The sequence below is a fragment of the Phragmites australis genome, chromosome 19 (genome assembly GCF_958298935.1).
Source record: "Phragmites australis chromosome 19, lpPhrAust1.1, whole genome shotgun sequence".
Lineage (NCBI taxonomy): Eukaryota > Viridiplantae > Streptophyta > Magnoliopsida > Poales > Poaceae > Phragmites > Phragmites australis.
Genome location: NC_084939.1, coordinates 2,616,922 through 2,637,082, shown reverse-complemented (window position 1 = coordinate 2,637,082; position 20,161 = coordinate 2,616,922). Strand labels below are relative to the sequence as shown.

At 44.4% G+C, this 20,161-nt stretch overlaps 1 protein-coding gene across 2 annotated transcripts; it reads left to right on the top strand.

The window, feature by feature from the left end:
* Positions 1-14,083: 14,083 nt before the first annotated feature.
* LOC133900677 (uncharacterized) lies at positions 14,084-15,522 on the top strand. Of its 2 annotated transcripts, XM_062341886.1 has the most exons (4): positions 14,084-14,222; positions 14,541-14,884; positions 14,953-15,017; positions 15,222-15,522. In XM_062341886.1, the coding sequence occupies exons 2-4, from the start codon at positions 14,785-14,787 to the stop codon at positions 15,348-15,350; spliced, it is 294 nt and encodes a 97-aa protein (XP_062197870.1). In that variant the 5' UTR covers positions 14,084-14,222; positions 14,541-14,784; the 3' UTR covers positions 15,351-15,522. The 2 variants fall into 2 exon arrangements, with proteins under 2 accessions (XP_062197870.1, XP_062197871.1); XM_062341887.1 differs by lacking the exon at positions 14,084-14,222 and having other exon boundaries at positions 14,564-14,884; positions 14,959-15,017.
* Positions 15,523-20,161: the final 4,639 nt, after the last annotated feature.

The window sequence follows — 20,161 nt, the reverse complement described above, 5'->3', positions numbered from 1 at the left end:
TTTATCCGGTGTTCAGTGAGTCGTCACAGGATAATCTGGTGTTCACAGAGGCTTCAGTGGGGTTCCAACGGCTAGTTTGTGAGAGTGTACCCACCGGATGATCCGGTGTTAGTACTACTATTCTTACCGGATCATCCGGTGTTAGCAGCTCTTTATAGCCGTTGGGTTAACGGCTAGTGCGCGAGTTTGAGGCTATAAATACCCCTCCACTCAAACCTTTGAGTGTGCTGGAGTACAGAGAACTTCATATATACCTGAGAAGACATCCAAGCCACCAAAGTGCTTAAAGTGATCATCCAAGACGATTAAGCACAAGATTAGTGAGTGATTAGTGCTTATAGGTCTAGAGAGTGAGTTGTTAGGTGATTGTTATCTAGAGAGTGGATCAAGGAGTGATCCAATAGTGTATCTCTTACTACAATGGCACCTTGGAGTCTTGATGACTCGCTGGCAAGCTTTTTGACCCTCCGACTTGGTGTGGAGCGGCGATAAGGTGATTGTGCGAGGACGCGGAGACCCTTGCCTTTGTGGCTCAAGCTCTAAAGTGATCACGACGGCGAGAAACCGGAAGAGAGGCTAGTGGTGAGACCTTGCCTTGGTGGCTTGGTGGCTCATCCGGGTGGAGGCCTTGTCTTTATGGCTCGGTAGCTCATAGGCTATGACCGGGTGCCGATCGGGAGTATATCCTTTGTACAGATCCAATGTGGACTAGGGGTGGCATTCATACCATCGACACCACGGGAAAAAAAAATCCTTGTGCCGAGTTTGCTCTCTCTACCTTATTTACTGTAGGAACGAGAATGACGACTAGAGGGGGGTGAATAGGCGCCTCAACAAATTTCTTTCAAAATATATGGTCTTTTCCTATTTCTCACCCATCGCACCTCAAAACGCTCAAGCAGAAGAAAAAGAATTAAAGAGACAAAGCAAGAAGACTACTTCCATGGCAACATGACTCCACAGATGGAATATGAAACATAGGTTCCATTCAGGACCATTCCATGTGTCTTTGTGCACAAAAACTCGCAACTTCCAAAGAAACTAGATAAGATGGACACCGGACAAGGTTATCCTCCAAGATGATAGTCTAGTGGCAAGGGGACTTAAGAACCACTCAAATACATGAGTATGTGAGTATTTAAGCCACTAGCATCAAGAAAAACAACCCTGCAAAGGTGAAATATTGCAGCTCAATGAAAAAGATCACCGGGCAAGAAACCTCTCCATGTTGATGATCTAGAGGCAAGGGTACTCAAGACCCATGAGCATACACTCGTATGTGAGTTTTTATGCCTTTAGCAACAAGAAGAATGATCTCACAAGGTGCTGAAATTTCAGCCCAAAAACCAAAACAAAAATCAAAATCAAAAATCGAAAAACTTGCAAACTTGCAAGGGAATCAATAGAGGGAAACTAGAAGGAGGGGAATTCAAGCATATGCAAAGATATAAACTTAATTACTCAAAGAGATTAGCCCTATTTTAGGTGGATTACAAAGATTTATCTCTCAAAATTCTCACCTATTACATAGGCTAAGCACTCATCCTTCTCTCCTCTAAAAACCTAGCTCTAAGGCTCTCAAATGAGTGGCACAAGAGGCTCAAGTGGCTGGTTCTGGAGTGTTGAACTGAGTTATTGGCTAAGCTTATAGCACTAATGTTGTCACACAAAAGTGGCACACTCTTGAAATCTAACCCAAAATCCCTCAAGGTAGCAACCATCCATAAAATCTGTGAGCAACAGCTAGCAGCAGCTACATATTTAGTTTCAGCAGTAGACTGCGCAACGCTAGACTGCTTGCGAGAAAACCAACACACAAGAGAAGTACCCAAGAAATGACAAGTACCAGAGGTACTATTCCTGTCAATTCTACAGCCAGCAAAATCCGCATCCAAAAAACCTCGAAGAGAAAGCGTAGTGGAAGCAGAAAACCAAAGCCCAAACTCGAGAGTGTGCTTGAGATACCTCAGAATGCGCTTCACTGCTTGGCGGTGAGACGTCCTCGGTGAAGCCTGGAAGCGAGCACACAAGCAGACGACGAAATGGATGTCGGGTCTTGTCGCCGTCAAGTACAGAAGGGAGCCGATCATGCTCCTGTACTCCCGCTGGTCCACCTCCTCATCATCTTCATCCGGATCAAGCACGATCGAGGTAGCCATCGGTGACGCCAATGGCTTTGCATCGCTCATGTCGAACTTCTTCAGCAAATCCTTGGTGTACTTCGTCTGATGGACGAATGTACCTTACTTGCATTACTTGATTTGCATTGCAGCCCAAGAAAGAAGTTGAGCTCGCCCATCATCGACATCTCGAATTCCCTGCTCATAGTTTCTGCAAACTTGGCCACAAGTGCATGAGAAGAGCCACCAAAAATGATATCATCCACGTAAATCTGAATAAGTAAGAAATCATTGCCATGCCTAAGAGTGAACAAAGTTTTATTAGCTGACCCCATCACATACCCATGCCCTAGCAAGAAAGACCTAAACCTGTCATACCAAGCCCTAGGTGCATGCTTAAGTCTATACAAAGCTTTCTGAAGCTTGTATACTCTATGTGGGTATTTGGGGTGCTCAAAGCCTGGGGTTGCTTGACATAGACATCTTCCTCTATAAAGCCATTTAGAAAAAGCACTCTTAACATCCATTTAATACAACTTAAAACCTCGGGATGCCGCAAATGCAAGAAGGATTCTAATGGCTTCTAATCTAGCTACTGGTGCAATGGTTTCTCCAAAGTCTATCCCCTCTACCTGAGTGAAACCCTGAGCCACTAGTCTAGCCTTGTTTCTTACTACAGACCCATCCTCCCCCTGTTTGTTTTTGAAAACCCATTTGGTGCCTATGGTGTGAACATTAGGGGGTGGCTCTACAAGGACCCAGACTTAGTTTCTCTCAAAGTTTTCAAGCTCTTCATGCATGGTATTGACCCAACTCGAATTAGATAAAGCATGTCCAACATCATGGGGCTCAAAAGAAGCAACGAATGCAGAATCAGTAAAATGAGCATGAGAAGCAGACTTGGACCTTGTTACCCTCTTCTCAAGATCTCCGATCATCATCTGTGGAGGGTGTCGCCGCTGAATGTGTTGAGGGGCCTCACGCCTAGAGGTGAACTCCCTCTCAACCTGTGCGGGTGCAGGCTCGAGAGCAGCCGAAGTGGAAGTAGAGGCTGCAGGACCCTCTGCTGGAGTAGAAGAAGCAGGAGCAAGCCTTAGAGTAGGTGTGGTCAAGGGAAGTAGTGGATCATACTCGTCATCACCGAAAACTGGAAGATCGTTATCTACAAAGATGCTCTCGCTCATCTCCTGATCACCTGCATACTCAAAGACAGAACTAGCATAGGGGGTTGATTCATCAAAAGTCACATCACAGGATTCCATGATGGTGTTAATATCAAGATTATAAACCCTGTAAGAATGACCATGAAGAGAATACCCCAAGAAAATACCATCGAAAGAATACGACTCGAACTTGTCAAGATTGCCACGCTTTAGGATAAAGCAACGACAACCGAAAACTCTCAAATGTGAAACCTTCGGCTTCCTCCCAAAGCGCAACTCATAAGAAGTCAAATTTAAGATCGAGCGCAAGAAAATCCGATTAGAGATGTAGCACGCTGTGCTAATGGCCTCAGTCCAAAACTTCCTAGGAGTCCTATGCTCATCGAGCATCGTCCTAGCCATCTCCACCAAAGTCCTGTTCTTTCTCTCAACCACGCCATTCTGCCGAGGAACGCCTGGGGCAGAAAATTGATGTTCAATACCATGTTCAAGGCAAAAAGCATCAAAGAGATAGTTCTTGAACTCGGTGCCATTATCACTGCGAATTACTTTCAATACACCAGAAAGTTCTGTGAACAATCTCAAAGCTAAGCTCCGAAAGTGTGAAAACATTTCATCTTTGCTCACAAGAAAGAAGACCCAAGAGTAGCGAGAGAAATCATCAACAATGATAAGAACATACCACTTCCCACCCGCCGAACGAACCCGAGAAGGACCAACAATGTCCATATGGAGAAGTTCTCCCGGTCGTTCAGTCATCACCAGATTGACTGGTGGGTGAGGAGCGGCAACTATCTTGCCATGCCGACAAGGAGCACACATAAGGTTTTTCTCAAACTTGAGCTTGGGCAATCCTCGGATCAAGCCTAGGGCACTCAAACGAGTAAGCAAATCAAAGCTCATATACCCTAGTCTCCTATGCCACATCCAAAACTCAGAAGAAGGTTGAGCAAGTAAACACCAAGAAGAACTAGAAGACTCAGAAAAATCAGCTCCAAACACTCTCTCAACTCGAGAAATCTTGCAAATCAAAGCGCCAGAAGAATCAAGAACTCGAGAAGTATTGCGTTTGAAATGCACTTCCAAGTCCTCATCTAGCAACTGAAATACAGAGAGAAGATTGTATCCCAGATGCTCCACCAAAGCCACATCTTTGAGAGTGAAACTCTCATTCACCCTTAGCATACATTTGGCTTTCACCCTTCCTTTCCGATCATCCCCGAATGTGATGTATTCGTGTCGCTTCACGGGGATGAGGCTGGAGAACCATGATGAATCTCCGGTCATGTGGCACGAACAACCGGAGTTGATGAGCCACTTGTTCTCTAGGCCTCTGCCTGCCACCTCAGAGGGATCCAGCTCAGGTTCGCTGTCGTCATTGTGGTCGTCCGCCATGAAGCAGAGGCCAGTGAAGTCCTTGGCCTTCTTCTTGTTCTTTACTTGCGGTTCATCCTCCTCTGAGCTATCCTCCTCGCTAGAAGAAGTGTCGATGTCGCTAAGAGCCACCACGAACACCCTAGAAGCCGCCTTGGCCGCCTTCTTGGCCATCTTGTTGCGGTTCTTCTTGAAGAATGGCTTCTTGTTCTTCTTCTTGTGCTTGTTGTAGTCGTGGTCGCCGTCCTCCCTCTTCTTGAGCTTGGGGCAGTCCGCCTTGAAGTGGGTAGTGTCACCACACTCAAAGCAGGCACGAGAACCACCCCTCCTTCGGTCTCGGCGGTTGTTGTAGAAGCGGGTGAACTTCTTCACAATCAGCGCAAGGTCCTCATCATCCAGCGCGTCCACCTGCTCCTCTGTAACAGAAACCAAGGAAGACAAAGCAAATCCACTCGATGAAGTGTTAGCATAAGAAAAGCCAGCTGCAGACTGATTGCCACCACCAGATCCAGAAACCAACCCCATGTTCTGAGACAGGGGGTTTTCGAGACCAATTCGAGCCGCCTTGGCTATCTCGGTGGACTTGAGCTTGCTAAAGAGCTCATTACAAGTCAACGTGTCGTAACTTGGAGACTCTTCAATGCTCGAGATCTTCACTTCCCATATGCTACGGTCAAGAGCATAGAGAAGCTTGATTGCTCTCTCGTGGTCAGAATAGGGCAAAACACCAGTTGATCGAAGATTACTAACAATCTCATCAAAGCAAGCAAACATTGCATCCAAAGACTCTCCAGTGCCTTACACAAACATTTGGTATTCTTGGTTGTATGTGCTTTGGCGTCTGGCCTTAATCTGATTAGTGCCTTCATGAAAGACACTCAGAGTAGACCAGATCTCCCGGGCTGTACGGAGGTGCTGAACCCTATCAAACTCATTCCGACTCAAGCTTGTGAACAAAATATTTCTGGCCTTATTGTTGGCCTCATACTGTTCGATTTGAACCTGAGTCGTGCAAGCAGCAGGGATCTCATAGTTGGAATCAACTATTTCCCATATTGCACTTCCTTGGCTTAGAAGATAAGCCTTCATGCGCACCTTCCAGTACGAAAAATCACGGCCATCAAACAGGAGAATCTTCCCACTTCTCTCCATGTCACCTACGGATCACAAAACCGGTTACGGTAAACAAGTGATCAAACCGGCTCTGATACCAATTGGTACATAATCATTATGCTCAAATGAAATCTCAAATCAATTCAAATCACATCAAAGCTCACGCAAAACCGAAGATCATCAAACCGAATAACTGACAATGTCAATCACTCATCACAAAAAAACCAAGGCATATTTCAACTTGGTTTCTCATTTACGTTTCCGCATTTACTTACTTGCAATTTACCTTCTTAGATAGGTTGCAAGCGCTCTGATCGGTAGAGTAGACACACTAGATAAATCTAAAGCATATTTAGATAGAAATTGATATAGGTTTATCCTGTGTTGTTTTTTTGAGCCGAAATAGTTTTAAGTGTCCTAATTCACCCCCTCTTAGGATGTCGCCGATCCCTACAGGTCACCAGAAAAGCTTCTCTGCAAGAATTAGTCCGGTGAGTACATCTTCCCATCACCGGTTAATCCGGTGAGTTCAACTTCATTTTTCCCGAAAAAATTCTCTTCTGCTAAAATTAGTCTGGTGCTTTAAACACACTAACAACAGACCATTTGGTGTAACACTTCTAAAAATTTTGTACACGTGTCAACTAAAAAAATATCCGGTGATACCCTGGCCTTGATCATCAGAGCATCCGATGAAGATAAAAGTGCTTTTCTGACTTGTGCAAATAATGCTCTGGTGAGACCAACAACACAACCACTGGATCATCCGGTGAGACAAGTTTTTCTGAGCTCCTCCAATTCAAACTTTCCTTGATCTCTAACTTGTCAACATCTCAACCACGGACTTCTATAAGCTACCTAGTACTAGAATTTCCCAAGTGTGCATCAAATCAAATCTAGACTCAACTAGCTCAAGCTACTACTCTTACCCCTCTTTATAGTACGGACAAAAGACTAAGAAAGGAAACCTACACTACTCTAAGTGTCCTTCATCTCCTTTGTGACACTTAGAACTAGAAGATTCTTAATCTTGATGCATATGTCCTTTGATCGACCAGATTATCGCTTTAGAGACCAAGAGTACCCAAAAATCATTGTATACTAAATTTTGATTCCCTTCAAAACAAATTGTTAGTCACAATGATATGATTGTCATTAATCACCGAAACACTTACCAATTACCTAGGGGCCTAGATGCTACAACGGCTCGAGAATGAGTCCGTCCTAGCGGATCGGGAAGACCTCGGCCTCACTGATCTACGCATTGTTGCTTGGTGCGATCTTCCGGAGAGCACCCTCAGCTATGTTGTCATGGAGGTGACAGAACCAACTTGTGCCATTCGCTACGATGACCTCGTCATGTAATAGCTCTTCGGCAACATCTTGCCGCTCATCATGGAGACGAGAACCTTGAGATACAACGTCTCCATCTGTCTTTCCTCACTGGCGGAGTTTTGTGTTCCTTCCTCATATAGCAGCGACGGTGCTGCTTCTTCTGGTGATGGGGGCGGCAGTCTCGATAGAATCCTAGCTAGCGGCATGGGTCTCTTTGCCCTTCCACTAGAGAGGCGACTGGCGTTCTTGCCACTGCCGGCTATAGTGGCTGTGACTGTAGCCTCGCCGATCCTCGGGCGTGCACATGGTGTCCGTTGGGCAGCCGGAGTCCTGCCTCCTTCCTTGGCTTCCATGCGCATCCCCTTCGGTTCCCTCCTTGTTACGTTACCCGAGGAGATGCCCATTCACATGTCTCCGCTGTGGACACAAGTGGTGTGCTGTCACCTTTCAGCGTGTCTCAGACATGGGCGCAGGACCCTGTCGTTGTCTTCTTCCCCACCCGTGACAATGACAATCTGAGAACCTACGACCCCATGGCCGAAGAGCTATGTCCCTGCGACAGATTAGACACCCAAGCCCCTATCAAGCCTACGGTGTCTCGATGTGTCACCTTGGTGTATTCAAGGTGCCAGCATCATACCAAAACTATTGAATACCCTTTGGGGCTTGATGCTTCTGCTCCCCCCATCAACACTCTCTCCTCCACTAGTCAAAGCTCGGATATCGTTTCTCATGACGTCTCTGGCTGCTCTCCTATTGACCCCCCCCCCCTTTCATCGACCGCTCTCCTATTGGGGCACCTTCTTTGGGCCGTGGATGCCGGTCTAATGCAGTCTCAGGTATGCGCACCTCAGCTTTGCGGATGGGCTCTCGGCTTTGTCACCGGGCCTATTGTCGTACATCCTGTAGTACCTCCGTGCGGCAGCGCCAAGATGACAACAATGATGCTGAGAATGATAGTGATGCTCCGACCACTGTAGCCGCTCTAATAGGCAACGCGCATGGTACATCGATGGGAGCATTTCTCCAAGGGCTTACCAGAGAGATCCCCACCCCTCTGGCAACACCTACCTATAGAAATACCCCATTGCCACGCTCGATTCATGCCCCCCGGAGAAGCGATCGGTTGGCTGCACAATCTAGCCTTTTTGTAGTCCGTCCTTCCAAGAGAGGGGAAACCCTGCTTATGCACCTCCTAGGCCTTCTCAAGGATGAAGAGGCTATCCTGCCACAGCTTCATCAAGCTTTCATTCAACTTTTTGAGCGACCTCTGTCTGAGCAACACCTACAGGCAATACAGGACCTCTTCGCCAGCCAAGTATTACCGGTCATGCCTTCTGCGCTAGCTGTAGAGCCCCCGACTAGCTAGGTGCCTGGCCTAGTCCATCGCTACTATTCATGGATAATTTCAACATTCTTAGTTGGAATGTCCCCAGGCTTAATTTCAAGGCCCGTCGGGACACTGTTCGTACCATGATTTCTGACCACAACACTTTGGTTGTGTGCCAGCTTGAGTCAAAGCTTGAGGTTCTCAACCCACTTTTAATTAATGAGATCTGCGAACCAGTAATTTCTAATTATTCTTTCTTGCCTACCATCGGCACTAGGGGTGACGTGATCGTGGCCTGCAGACATCCATTTACTCTAACCGCAATCCAAGTTTTGTGTTTCTCTGTCAACGTTCATGTTTCTTCACCGATGGAGGCTAACTTCCACATGTTAGTTGTGTATGATCCTAACAATGAGAGCCTAAAGGACTCCTTTCTCACCGAGCTCACTAACGTCTGAGCATTGTTACCAGGACCTTGGCTCGTTATAGGTGATTTCAACATGATCTGTTCAGCTGCTGATAAAAATTACATCAACCTCAACAGGTGATCTATAGCGAGGTTTTGGTGCTTCATCACAGAGCTGGAGCTGAAGGACCTCCACTCGGTCGACGCTACATTTGGTCCAACAAGAGAGCTTCTCCCACCCTTGTGAGATTTGATAGAGCATTTGTGTCCTCGAAATGGGATGCAGCGTTCCCCGACTGCTTCCTTCAAGCTTTGTCCTCCGATTGCTTGGATCACTACCCCCTTTTGCTCTCATCTTCGTTTTGTTCTGGAGGATGATGTCGCTTTCACTTCGAGATGTTCTGGATTAAAATGCATGGCTTTCTTGATGCATTCCAGAAAGGCTAGGTGCTATCGATTGACGAGATGTCCAAGCCACCCCTGATTAGGCTTGACATTTTACCGAGAAGGACCGCCAAAGCCCTTTAGTGTTGGAGTAGTTTACAAATCGGCAACATCAAGGAGCAGTTGCTCATTGAATGGGAGGTCATCGCTCAGTTTGACACTGCATAAGAAGGTAGGGCACTCACAACTGTTGAAGCCGAGCTAAGAAAGCATCTCAAAATCCTTTGTTTGGGTCTGGCCTCCTTTGAGCGTACTATCGTCCGATGTCGTTCCAAGTTGGCTTGGATCTGGGAGGACGATGCAAACACCAGGCTCTTTAACTCCTTCACAAACTTTTGAGTGCGAAGGAACACCATCGCATCCTCAACTACGACAGTCAGCTTGGTCTCCTCACACTCGGAAATGGAGGAGACGTTGTTTAACCATTTCTTCATTACCCTCGGTGTCGCCCCTTCCAGAAATCACTCTATTGATCTGGTTGGTCTCGACATCTCCTCTTGGCTTGCAGTCACTGGAGTCTCCTTTCAGCGAAGAGGAAATTCTCGGGTCAGTCAAGCACTTGCCGCTCAATAAGGCTCCAGGACCCGATGACTTCACGATGGAGTTTTATCGTGCTGCTTGGCCTGTCATCAAGAAATATGTGGCTATTGCCATTTACAAGTTCGGCCACGGCGACCGTAGAGGGCTCCATCGGCTCAACAACACCTTCATCACGCTGCTACCAAAGAAGGAAGAGGCTGCCTCGGTGTACGATTTTCCACCCAATAAGCATGATCCATAACATTGGCAAAATTATCACAAAAGCCATGGCTTTACGGCTCACGACTCAGCTAAGTCCTTTAATCACAAGCAGCCAAAGTGCTTTCATCGCCGGTCGCTCAATACATGATAACATCAAATTGGTTCACTCCATTATGTGGCTTCTCAAGAAGTCAAAGAGGCCTAAGATTCTGTTCAAAATGGACATCTCAAAGGCTTTCGATTCTATCAACTAGGCATTTCTCATGGAGGCCCTACGTGCTTGGGGTTTTGGCCCCCATTGGTGCAGCTGGATTGAGGCCATCCTGGGTTCTTCTTCTACTTGGATACTTCTCAATTCCATACCAGGGCCAACTCTATGCCATGCCTGTGGGTTACAACAAGGGGACTCCCTCTCCCCTTTCCTTTTTGTGATGGTAATGGACATCCTCATTTGCATCCTAACCAAGGCGGGTAAGGCAGGCATCATCGACATTATAGGTCATGGTTCTATCTTGCATGCTGCTCCTTGTACATTGATGACGCAGTAATTTTCCTATCGCCAACACTGCAAGACATTCGAGCACACTTAAACATCCTCTAATTCTTTGGGGCAGCCTCAAGGCTCAGAACGAACCTGGACAAATGCGCGGTTGTTCCCATTTGCTGTGCTGAAGATGACATCAGAGCAATCAATGATAATCTTCCATGTGGTCTGTCAGCCTTCATCATCCAATACTTGGGAGTACCTCTTACGATTAGTCGACTCCGCAGACATCATCTTCAGCATATGGTGGACAAGGTCGATGCCAAACTACAAGCATGGTAGGCCAAGCTTATCTCCAAACCTGGGCGTGCCACCCTGGTGAAAGCTTTCCTATCCTTGACTCCTTTGCATATGCTCATCTCTATTGTTGTCCTGCCATGGGTGATCAAGGAAATTGACAAGATTCAGAAGGCTTTTCTTTGGTCCGGTGACAAAGAAACATCTGGGGGGCACTGCGCTCTCACTTGACAACGGATGTACCAGTCTATGACTTATGGTGGCCTGGGGATTCAAGACCTTCAGATGGTTGGCATCGCTCTACGTCTTAGATGGCTTTGGTGGCAGCGGTGTGACCCCTTGAATGTACGTGATGTCGCTAGAGGGGGGGGGGGGATGAATAGGCATTTTCTAAAATTTAAAACTTTGCAGTGGATTAAATAGTCCAGATATTCCAGGTCAAACTGGATACTCCGGGGTCTGAAGATTCCGGGCTCAACCCGGATAGTCCAGGTAAAAACAAGAAATCAAAAGCTATGAACTCCTAAGCAATTCTAATTGATTCCAAGTGTTACCATAAGTTCCTAAGGTTGTATGTAAGCCTTTTGACACTTCACTTGTAGCTAGAAACACACAATCACGTAGATCGGGGCAAATTACACAAAATAAACTAAAATAACAACGAAAGCAAAGGAGATACGAATTTGTTTTCCAAAATTTGGATCCAATGATCCTCACCGAGCGACCACGAAGATCAAGCTTAGGGCATACTCAACTTTCCTCTTTCCTTGTGGAGGCGAGGATGACCTTTATAAACTTCTCGGGACTCTCCACAAGCTTAGATGATCTCCAGGTGACGCCTAGCTGTCTAGGAGCTCGAAGCTCCAAGATTAAAGGATATGAATTGACAGCTTGATGACGAACTCGAATGCTCAAAGATGGATTTGTGCTCACAAGCACTCGATCTCACTTTCCTAACCCAACTCTCAAATCCTTGCAAGATTTAATATATTAGAGGAATGAGATGGCTCTAAAGAGGCTTTGAATTCTTTTATCTTGAGTTGGTTCAACATCAAATGAAGGAGGAAGTATTTAAATCCATCCCCTGAAAACTAGCCATTACAATACTTTTGTATTGACTCAGAGTATCTGGATCAACCCAGCGACTCCAGGTTGGTACTAAAACGCTCAGCCGAGAGTCCTGTCTGGAACCCAACTCGGAGGGTCCAGATAGACAATAGAATCCGAAGTATCCAGGTCAAACCGGAGACTCCAGGTGAAATACTTTGACTCAAACCGAGCACCTCTGTCGGAGCATCATCCGGTGACTTCGACCACCCGGAGTATCCGGACCAACCCAGAGACTCTGGGTTCAGACAAAGACTAAAAACTATTCGGTGTTCGTGGGGTGATTTGTGACTCTCATCTTTGGTCTAACATAGTCATTTGTGCATTGAGACATCTTCAAGTCAATCTAAACACATCCCTCTTGATAGAACAACACACCTATACCCAAATTCAAAAATAAAATAAAATCAAATCTATTGAGTGACTACGTGCTGCTTCTCTTTTCTTTTTGAGGGACGCCGACGTCATTTAACTTTTTTAATGGGACTAAAACATGTTCATAACTTCAATAAACTCATTAGTACCTTAATTATTTGTCATCAATTATCCAAAACCCACATTAAGGACCTAGATGCACTTTCACCCCTCTAGGCCATGGGCCATCCTCCCTTTGCACCATGAGCGGGAAGTTATCGCTCTCTTTGATGCTTCCACCATATTCGAAGTTGAATAGGTACTCCACGTTCTTTTGGACCGACGCTTGGATTGAGGGCCGCTCTGTCTGTTTGTTGGCACCTGACCTCTTTGGCTGCATCGCCCCCTCGAGCCTGAAGAGCAGGGCGGTCAAGGAGGCCTTGCTCAATTGTAGATGGGTACGGGACATCAAGGGCCCTCTCTCCGTTTTCACGATCACCCAATACTTGTAGCTCTGGTCACAGCTTGAAACCATCAACCTGAGCGCCGAGAAAGATCGTGTGATATGGAAATGGAATCCTTCTGGCGAATACTCAGCTAGGTCAGTATATCACCTCTTGTTACAAGGGTTCGTCTGATTTGTAGGTGCTAGACTACTTTGGAAAGCGTGGGCGCCATCGGAAGTTAAGCTCTTCGGTTGGTTGGTGCTCCACGATCGTCTATGGACTGCGGCTCGGAGGAAAAGACATGGGCTACAACATGAGGATTCATGTACGCACTGCTCACAACTACCGGAGACCACCGATCACCTATCCCTGCATTGCATTTTGCCGCACGAGATCTGGTGGCGCGTCCTGGGCGTACACGCCCCGCAAGAGGAGGTCTCTTTTATTGACTGGTGGATTGACCTTCGGGGGCGTGTGGCCAGAGACCTCCTCAAAGGTCTGGACTCCCTAATCCTCCTCACCTCATGGCGTATCTGGTTATCGCGCAATAATATCATCTTTAACAGTCAACGCGTCTCTCCTGACTCCTTGGTGGCCCTAATCAGGGAGGATGTTTAACGTTGGTGTGACGCCAGGGCTAAGAAGCTGTCCGTCCTCATGCGCGGTTGCGTACCTTCGGTTTAGTTCTCTAATTAGCGACCATGTTACGACTTCTCCAATTGTATGCTTTCCTATGTAATCTCGCTCTAGCTTATCGCTAAGCCTGACCTGACAAAAGGTCGTTGTACAAGATTGTTGTCTTTTCGTCCTTAATACATATATGCGCAGCTCTCCTATGTATTCGAGAAAAAAAGTTGTACAGTCGTCTTCTCATTACTTTTTATCTTTCTCTTAAGAGTCTGTAACCTCAGGTTAAAAAAAACGTGTCTATTTGGTCAAGTCTGTCAACTCCTCCTTTTCAGAGAAATGACAAGCTCATTGTATGGACATTGTCTGAAGTCCGAACAAAGAAAAATATAATAATTCATTGGTGCCTGTGACTCACCAAAGTTGTGAAATTCAGTGGTAACCTTGTACCATTGACATATATTGCACTTATTGAGTTATTTCATTCAAGCTTTCAGATCTCCCACAAAGTTCTACCTACATGTTTCTTTTCGCTGCATACAAAATTTGATGTCAGAATGTCCTTTGCATAGCTGTCAAGCTCCAATTGAGGAGAACTAACTTGATGAGTTGTTAATTATTGTTTTTACTTGATCAGATAAGGTAAAGCAGGTCAGTGGAGGCTCACAAACTATCTGTCCAAGTGCTGAATCCACTACGTGATTAAAGGAAATGAAACAACTTTAGTTTACCTGAAGTCTGCTGCCCACACTGCCTGCATGAAAATATAGGAAAAGCAGGTGTGGATTGGTGGCCAGCTGAGCTGAGGCACAGTCCTCAAGCAGCAAAAATTCCAGCATCATCTGCACCATGTCACCATCCAATATGCAGGCAATATCATGGTACGATCTCCTCCTGATCTTTAATTTTCCCTTGAATTCCTTTCAAGATCTTCCTAACCTTACCATTTCTTGCCAATCATGTACGTCTTAAGTCCTCTTTTTCTCATCCTTTACATGATACGAACCTTCTCACATCTTCTTTTTGCGTGCCGATTGAGGAACTTGATTCTCTCGCGTTCGATCGGTGTCCCTGCCACTGCAATTGCACATACACCTTTTAAGAAACAACACATGCCAATCGATTGGTCATTACTGAAATCATTTCAATTTTCAAGAGCTTTGCAAAGCTTATGCATGAATTGGTCACCAACTTTCTAGGTATAAAAAAGCTCATCCAGTGAGCTAACGAAGCACTTCCCTCTCCGGAAAGGCACTTACACAGCAAGATGGGCTACAGCTACACACCATTGTGGATGATGCTTCAGAAGCCTCTATCTACCTATCTCCTTCCATAACAAAGTTGCTATAAAATAGCTTAGAGTCCAGAGCTCCATATGAGTCTCATGGATGTAGCAGAACAGTAGGTAGCAGTGAAACTGTTTCAAGAAAGACTGGAGGGGAGATGGAGAGGCTACCTGCCATGCACCTGGCAGTGGTTGCCCTGGCCTTGTGCTGCTGCCTCATCCATGCATCAAGTGCTGGCGATACTTCATTTACTCCTGGTAATCTTCTGAATCCCATATCCTCTGTGTCCTCAGCTCTGAAGCATTTTTGTGCGTTGTGCGCCTAGGAACAGGCTTGAGGGTGATGCAGGATGCAAGAGCCGCTCCGGCTTCCGCCGGCGCAGACGATCAGGTGATTTGATCTAGCTAAATGTTGTCTCGATTTGGATTAATTACGCTTCTTTAGGATCTGTGCAGGTAATTAGATGACTTAGGTGTTCGAGTAGTTTCATCAGAAATCTGTCAGGTTTTACTCTTTCAGTGTGCTCGAGAAGAAGTTTCAGAACTTGGTTTGCCAGGTGCAATTCTGACACGATTCTTTGATTGATCAACTCAGGTGGTCGTCGCCGGAGAAGCGGAGGCTGTCGACGTCGTCAGCGAGAGGATGGAGCTGGAACTGCAGGACTACCCGGGCTCCGGCGCCAACGACAGGCACTCGCCGTGGGGGCAGGAGCGGAGGAACTGAGCTTGCAGCGCGAGCTCCATTGCTGCTTCTTCAGAGATTCAGACTCGCCACAACTACCAGTGCCGCACAACTGTACTATCTTTACTATAATATTTGATGTTATGAACGAGAGGGCTTGCTAATTTTGAAGGAGAATAAATTAGTAAATGAGCATCGCCTGGTTAGTTGTTTCGACCGCTTCTTTCCTTATTTTGTTTATAAATAAAGATTTATGAACTCTTATTGTTAGATTAAGATGATACAAATATATAATAAGAGTTTACAATTAACTTTTACATATCTCAAATACATTTAGCCAAAAATGGAAAAAAAATTTAAAAAAAGCCAAAACATGTGGCGAAAAAGAAAGAATAGGGTAAAGCAACTGATCCAACTCGGAATCTATGATGGTGCGTCAATCTGGAGTCGAGACTGTCATCTAAATCAGGTGAAGATGACTCCAACCGCCAACTCCAAAATAGTATATACGGATACCACCATATGTTGATCCTCCCACCGCTACAACATAACCCATATACAGAGCCACCACGTATATGTAAATAACCCATCAAAGAGAATTAATTTTATCTTGTTAAAGACAATGTTATTTTTACATAACTATAATGATCAACAAAAAGTTGTTACCGATACCATTACTTTGGGTTTCAGTTGTTTATTACAATCACGAAAACAGTTGCTAAACATATTTGGAACACTACTTGATGAGTAAAAATTTGAAGTCACTTGAATGATTAACCATGAAGATACTCCAGTAAAAAAAATGCTTAATCATCTCATTTTTATGACAAACACATTACTTGTTACCGCTTCTTTCCTTATACAACCACGCACAACTCTCCTGCTTGTTGTATAGAATTATTTTTTTTTCGAAAGAACGACAAGAGTATTACCGAAATTATATTAGAAGGAGTAAAAGAGAAAAACAAAAAAGACGGTTTAGGAGGTCAAGTACAAACAACAGCGTGTTTCAACAACCGAAACTCGCGCAAAACATTTGCTAGAAGAAACTAAAGCTTATTAATCCGCCAACTAGACAAAAGGTAAACTCAGTGACCACACGCATCAGGCTTGTCTAAAGGCCATCTCCGTTGATCAACATCTTCTTTTGTCCTTACAGCAACCTGCAGAGCTTGAAGGACTTGTTTTTGAAAAATTCTTCGGTTTCTTTCTTTCCAAATGTTCCACCAAAAGTAAAATACCAAACCATCAAAAGCTCTTTGCTGTTGATTGTCAGCCTTCTTCCTTGCCTTGAGCCACCATTGCTTAATTGTGGAAAAATCTGTTAGTTCTGGGAGGTTTTGAAGGCCGAACCAAGTGGTAATTTCCCTCCACACCTCCTTTGTGAAGGTGCATTCTTTAGCTAGATGTTTTGGCATTTCATCTGTTGTCCGGCAAAGCTGGTAAGTCCGATCATGCGGCCACCCCCTTTTGACCAGGTTGTCTGATGTTAGGATCTTGTTTTGCAATAAAAGCCATGCAAAGAATCTGCACTTTGGTTTAGTTGCTGCTTTCTAGATTGGCATCAAGCTCAGTCGCCTAACACTCCCTTGAAACTGTATGATGTATGCACTCTTTGTGGTATACTCATCATCCCCTGTCCATCTCCATACAATTGTGTCAGGACTTTCCAGGTTACGTGAGACGCTTTGAATTTCCTCCCAAAGCCAACCAAACTGTACCGGTTCATCATGGGTAGTGAGCTGTCCCAAGTTTCGGATCCATCATTGGTCAGTAAGGGCTCTTTGTGCTTTGTAATTTTTCCCTCGGGACTTCTCATATAGGTCCGGCGCCAAGTTTTTTGGTGCTCATCCTCCAAGCCAACTCGAGTGCCAGAAAGATGCTGTCAATCCATTGCCTAGTGTCACAATTGTGGAGGCATGGAATACTTCTTTGTCTGTCTAATCACATGGGATTTTCATGTCCAACCATGGTCTTTCTTGTTGTTTGTAGCTGAACCACATCCACCGTAATCGAAGTGCGCTTTTAAATTTTTGCAGGTCTGATATTCCTAGCCCACCCAATTCTTTTGGTCTGCAAACTGTTGTCCAGTTTACAAGGCAATAGGGGCTTGAGGATGTTCCGTTGGGTTGCTAGCTCAATTATTTTCTAGAGGGGGGTCAATGCTAAGATAAAAAGGCATCGGTGACAGTGAGTCCTCCTGTCTTAGCCCCCGTGCATGTCTTATAGACCTCTCTGGAATACCATTAAGGAGCATCTTAGACAAAGACGTTGCGAGGATGGCCGAGATCTAGTTGCTCCACCTTTGTCCAAACCCGAGAACTTTCATAAGCTCTAGGAAATGGGCCCAAGTTACCGAGTCAAACGCCTTTGAGATGTCGAGTTTGATGAAAAGAGCCGGTTGTTTTCCTCTATACAACTCTCTAATCACATTTTGCACATAAAGAAAATTATCATGTATACATCTCTTTTTTAAAAACGCGCTTTGGCTAGTGGACACTAGGTCTCTTAATCTTGGGGCCAGCCTGTTCGCTAGTAACTTGGTGATGATCTTTGATAGGCTGTTAATAAGGCTGATGGGTCTATAGTCTCCCACTATCAGTGCTTCTGTTTTCTTTGGGAGGAGCAGGATGTTTGCATTGTTGACTAGGTCCATCTTCGCTGATTCCAGATTGTAAAAATCTTGTAAGGCTGCTATAAGGTCGTCTTTTATTATGTGCCAGGACCTCTCATAAAAAAGTCAATAAAACCATTCGGTCCCGGAGATTTTTCCGCTGGCATGGATTTGATCAATCTCATGTTGTTGTATAGAATATTGAGCGGTGGCTGCAACCACCTATGGATTCAATCGCCCATGCGTGTTGAATAGAGAGTTTCTTTCTTGTTCTGCCTGGCCTTGTTGATTGATGGGAGGAAGGAGTTTACGGCAGCCACGCCGCGTCCGTGCGTGCGTAGACCGACGGCGGAGTCCTGCTTTGATCAATTATATGCGGCGATGGATCATGGATGTGTGTCGTCTGTCATGTCGGTTCGTTGCTGTCCTTGCGTGCAAGAAGTGGTAAAGATAAGAAAAATACTCCGTCTAGAATCTGTGCCAAAGTCTTGGTTGTCATGTGCAGCTTATATTATTGGGAAAGAAAAGAAAAAAGGCCTCTTGGACACCTACAACTATCTTGTATGTATTATCTTAGTATTTGCCAACAAAACATTCTCCTCCGCTCTCAAGGTCTACAAATTACTATATTAATTAAAAAAAGAAAAATGTCATTATACATATTTATAAGTTACCTGACATTGCCAATTATTATCTATTATTACTTATTAGTAATTGGCTAATAAAACAAGCCTCCTCATTTGCTCTCAAGGTCTAGAAATTAACACGTTAATCAGAGAAAAAAGAAAGTAAGATGTCACTATATATGTTTATAAATTAAAAATAGTTGATCGAATTTCAAATAGTTTGCACATAATCATTCTTAAAGTACGCTTCCCTTATTACATTTATAATAAGTGCATTTTGAGACTTATGCTCATTTCAAATAAGTGCAAAAGAATTACCATCAAAACTAGAGAACTTTATGTTTGCGATCAAATGAGAAAGGTATGACAAAATAAAATGTAATAATCTAGCTGTGCAAATGCGCCGGCCACCTTACTAGTTTTCTTCTCACTCATGATCCCATAGTTCAGATCTGAATGAGAGTTCATGAACGAACCGGGCTGCTATTTTCTATGCAGAATAACAGGAAGCCTAACTTAACCTTTCAATGACCTTGAGCTAAAGCTTCTTCCAAGAGGTGTAAATGATACTCTAAAAGCTTATCCTAGCTCCATCGAATTGAACCTGCTTCTTAGAAACTCAAGGCCATGTGTTAGAAGAAATATGACTTGGTTGTTAAAAAAAAACCGAGTAGATTTTGTGCAGTTCAAAGACAGGCGCCATATAGAGGTGGAAAATGTACCGGGTGCACATTAGCTACTGCAAGTGATCGCCAGTTTGTTACTTTGATAGTGGAGGCGCACTGACACGGTGCGAAGCGTTAAAGTCTGACTGCAGTGAACAAAATGAAATAATCTGATCCTTCGATATTCCAGACACGCAAGAGCTCTGTCCATGAAAGCAAAATCTGAATCCCATTCAAGCCTGGGCTTGGATGGTCTGAAGTTAGTTGTATCTCTGCCCGTTAGAGGTCAAACCACATATTTGTTTCTAATGCGTTTTATCAAGAGAAAAAAAATTATTTCAATGATAGGCGGAGTACTCGTTGGCAGCGAGCACATACCGCGACTTCCTGGGATTGAAATTTCAACGAAATTTCATGAATTTTGGGAAAAAATGAAATATCTAGTTTTAAAATTTTCTTTCAATGGTATATGGTACTCACAAAGCAAAGGTCTAAAAATAACCAAAATTTCGGTCTTTTCTCCGATGAAAAAAAAATTGTAAAAAAAAATTAAAATCCCTCTGACTTTGTTAATCTCCAAACCTCGTATCTTCAGTACGCTCTGTGTGAGTGTGTGATGATATGAGTGTTTGTGCATCTATGTTGCACTAGTGTTTTAAAAAAATTATTCAAAAAAGTAAGATATGAATAAAGGCAAATTTAGATTATCCTCAACCATACTCCATTTATTTCGTTCCTTTTTAATTCCCCTTTACGTTCTCATTCTTTTTATTTTCTCTCATCTTTAATAGTTTTTTCGAAGATATTCATGAATGAAAAGGAGAGAGAATCCCGTCCTAAAGAAAATGACCTTAAGAATCTCTTCGTAACGAGAACCGTAAAGTGAAGCCGCTAGAACATTGAAGGAAAATAAAATTCCTTTATAAAAAGATTCTTGTTCGTAAAGGA